Raw genomic sequence first — 3,244 nt, 5'->3', positions numbered from 1 at the left:
TTTTTTAAAATATATGTGAGGCAGCGTGGTAAAATCAGGTGCTCGTCAAAATCCAGAAATTGGAGGAATCGACATTTCCCGAAAGTTTTGAAATATTCATCGAATTTTTATGTTGTGCTCAACCAACCTCTTTTGTGTAGATATAAAACACATTTCCGTGTAAATTTTACTGAAAAACATTGATTAAAGGAACAAAATATATCGTTTTTCTGTTTTCAAGGACTCTTTAGCTATTGGAATTACCAAACTTTGAAGGTCATTTTCTCGCTAATTCGACCACTGAAACCTCACTTCCTTTAATCGCAAATATCTTGAGATCTATTCAAGATAGATGGATAGTTGTTTTATTGAAAGCAAGGCAAATAAATCACATTTCAGATGATACGGATAACTCCACATGCCCAAAATTTGACAAGCGCCTGATTCCACTGCATCGTGACACATATATTTATTTTATTCTCACTGTGGTTGTTAGATTTACATTAGATTATTTTCAGCTACACAAACACCTGTGGTCTTGGACCTACAAGGAGGGGGTGGTCGCCTGGTGGGATCTTTTTCTCTCCCCCCAACCCCCCCATCTCATTTTTTTAAAATGATATGTGAGGCGTGCTGACAAAGTGAGTTACTTCTCGCAATCCACAAATAGAATCTAGAGATATTGGCCTAAAATCGACACCAGGGTCAAATTTGTAGATTTTCTATTGATGGCATATTCTTTAGGTACGAAATGCCTTTTATTATTTCATACTTATAATTTGCAAAATCTTCACCTTTAAGCGGGATGTATCTTATTTCCATAGAGCTCGAATCAAGAAGTAGCTCATTTTGTAAGCACACTTCACACATATTTATTTTATTCTCACTGTGGTTGTTAGATTTACTGTAGATTATTTTGAGCTACACAAACACCAATGGTCTTGCACTTACAATGAGGGGGTGGTCGCAAGGTGGGATCTTTTGGTTTTTTTTCCTCCCCTTCACATTTTCTGATTACTTGTGGTATGATGCGGTGGAATCAAGCGCTCATCAATATTTGGACATTTAGGGTTATTGGTATTATCTTAAAGCCGGTTTATTTGCATTGATTTTGGTCAAAAAAATATCAATCTATGTTTTATAGAAGTCGAGATATTTGCAATTGAAGGAAGTGAGGATCGCCTGCTTTCATAAGTAAGATTAGCGAGAAAATGGCCACCAAGGTTTGGTAATTTCCATAGCTTCAGCGTCCTGGGAAACTGAAAATTTACAGTTTTTGTGCCTTTAATCAACGTTTTCCAGTAAAATCAACATGAAAATGTGTTTGTAAATGGACATAAAAGGTGTCGAGCCAAAAAACGAATTGTAGAAAAAAAATTACCCAAAGGCCAGAAAAATGCCCGTTTCTTTGATTTCCTTATTTTGGCGGACGCTTGATTTTTTATATTTAGATTGTTTTTAAGCACGTTTGTTTTAAAATAATATTATTTCATCGACCTGCTGTTCAGATGTATCAAGCTAAAAATTTGTTCGGTTGCAATCACTTAATCTGTGGTACCAGTTGCATGTACTACAGATAGCCTCTATACTGAATATAAATTCAAATTCTAAGTGTTTAACACTTTGCCGCTACATTTCGCTGATCTGCGGTGTTTACCACCTGGTTTGTTTGGATTTTCCCCCAAATGCCTCTGCCTTTTGATGACAAAAGTTTTTACAGATATGAGCCTTGTGATGGAAAAGTGTTAAAAAAGTTTGAAAATGTTCATAATGTAACCTTCTGCACACATTCCTGCTTGCTAGTTTATTCCTCCCTTTCTCTTTTATTTCATTTTTAAAAATTTTTTTTGTCTTTAGTTTTGTGTTTCGCTCTTTTTTTTCTTATCTTATTTTATTTTTTGTCTAAAAAAAAACAACAACACATATAATGACAGCATTTTGTACCCCACTGTAAAACTAGTCCCGCTTTCAAATAGTGTTTTCTCCTTGTGCGTGTGTGTGTGGGTGTGTCTGTAACGACAACATTTTTTTACCCACCTGTTAAACAAGTCCCCTTTTTCAAAGAGTGTTTCCCCCTTGTGTGTGTGTGTTTGAGCAGGTGGATGAAGGAGGATGACTACTGCGACAAGATGCGACGCATCGCTCGCTTCAGCAAAGGCCCGCGTCTGCTGGACATCATCGACACCTCCATCTTTGACTACCTCATCGGCAATGCTGACCGCCACCACTACGAGACGTTTGAGGGATACGACGACAGCATGCTCATCATACTGGACAATGGCAAGAGGTTCGTTAACTTCTTTTATTTATTTTTTCTTCTGGTCTTGAGGTTTAACACTTTTCACCCTCGTAGCGCGCAGGGCGTCCAACACTTATCCCCGAGGACCAGGATACAGGTGCGGTACACTCTATATCGCCCCGTCGCCGATCGGCGTCCTGTGGGGAAAAGGGGCTGCTTCTTACCGTCGCCGATCGGCGGCCTGTGGGGGCATGGTGTTAATACTTTGATATCAAAGTCTATGGTGTGTTGGTAAAGCTCTTTGTCATGCGATGGGAGATCTAATTTGTTTTTTTACAAACCTATAATATATGAGGTTTCTGTTTCTGTTAAACTCTGTGCATTGAGTGTGATTAGAGAAGACGTGAAATGTCGAATAATTGTGTGTGAGTTGTTTGCCGATTTTCTTTACCTGTGGTTTTGTGGATGTTTTTCTATGCGAGTTGTTCGGAGATTTACTTAACTTGTGGTTTTATTGGTGAGGTGTGACTCATTTGCGGCATCCATAGTCCATTGGTCAAGCTACCATGCTCGTAATTGTGGGGTTAGGTGGGGAATTCAAGGGTTGGAGGCCTGAGCTTGTGTCCTTGGGACCCTGTGGGTGGTTGGCGGGTGCCTAGTGGGTGTGGTTTGCTTCTTCTTTCCTATCAAACATCTATTGTCTTTATCTACCTTCCTTCTTTTTCGTGTTTGTTACTCTCTTGTAACACCTCTAATCTTCAAAGCTTATACGACCTTATTGTGTTGCAAGTGCCGTGAAACATGTACTAAAACTAAAACTTTCCTTGGGACAGGCACTGTACATAAAGTTTTTTCTCTCTTTATCCAGGTGAAAATAGGGCCCAACTGTAGATGCTGAAAAATTTGTTACTAGATGTATCTGAAGAACGCTTAATTGGCTGTTTGCACTGTATGCTACCCAAGTCTGCCTGGGTGATAGTAGTTGTGAAGCACATACAGCCTGCTATGGAACATGAATATATGAAT

The 3,244-nt window shown here is 39.0% G+C and overlaps 1 protein-coding gene across 1 annotated transcript in view; it reads left to right on the top strand.

Annotated features, from left to right (window-relative positions):
* The window catches only part of LOC101859823 (glycosaminoglycan xylosylkinase), a gene marked incomplete in the record, with an annotated part of 11,438 nt that overhangs the window by 6,923 nt on the left and 1,271 nt on the right, over window positions 1–3,244 (top strand). The window contains 1 exon segment of the mRNA XM_013089470.2: window positions 2,078–2,266. Within this exon segment, the coding sequence (XP_012944924.2) occupies window positions 2,078–2,266 (189 nt within the window).

The sequence above is a fragment of the Aplysia californica genome, unplaced genomic scaffold, assembly GCF_000002075.1.
Source record: "Aplysia californica isolate F4 #8 unplaced genomic scaffold, AplCal3.0 scaffold00958, whole genome shotgun sequence".
Taxonomy (NCBI): Eukaryota; Metazoa; Mollusca; class Gastropoda; order Aplysiida; family Aplysiidae; genus Aplysia; species Aplysia californica.
This window is presented reverse-complemented; position numbering and strand designations above follow the sequence as displayed.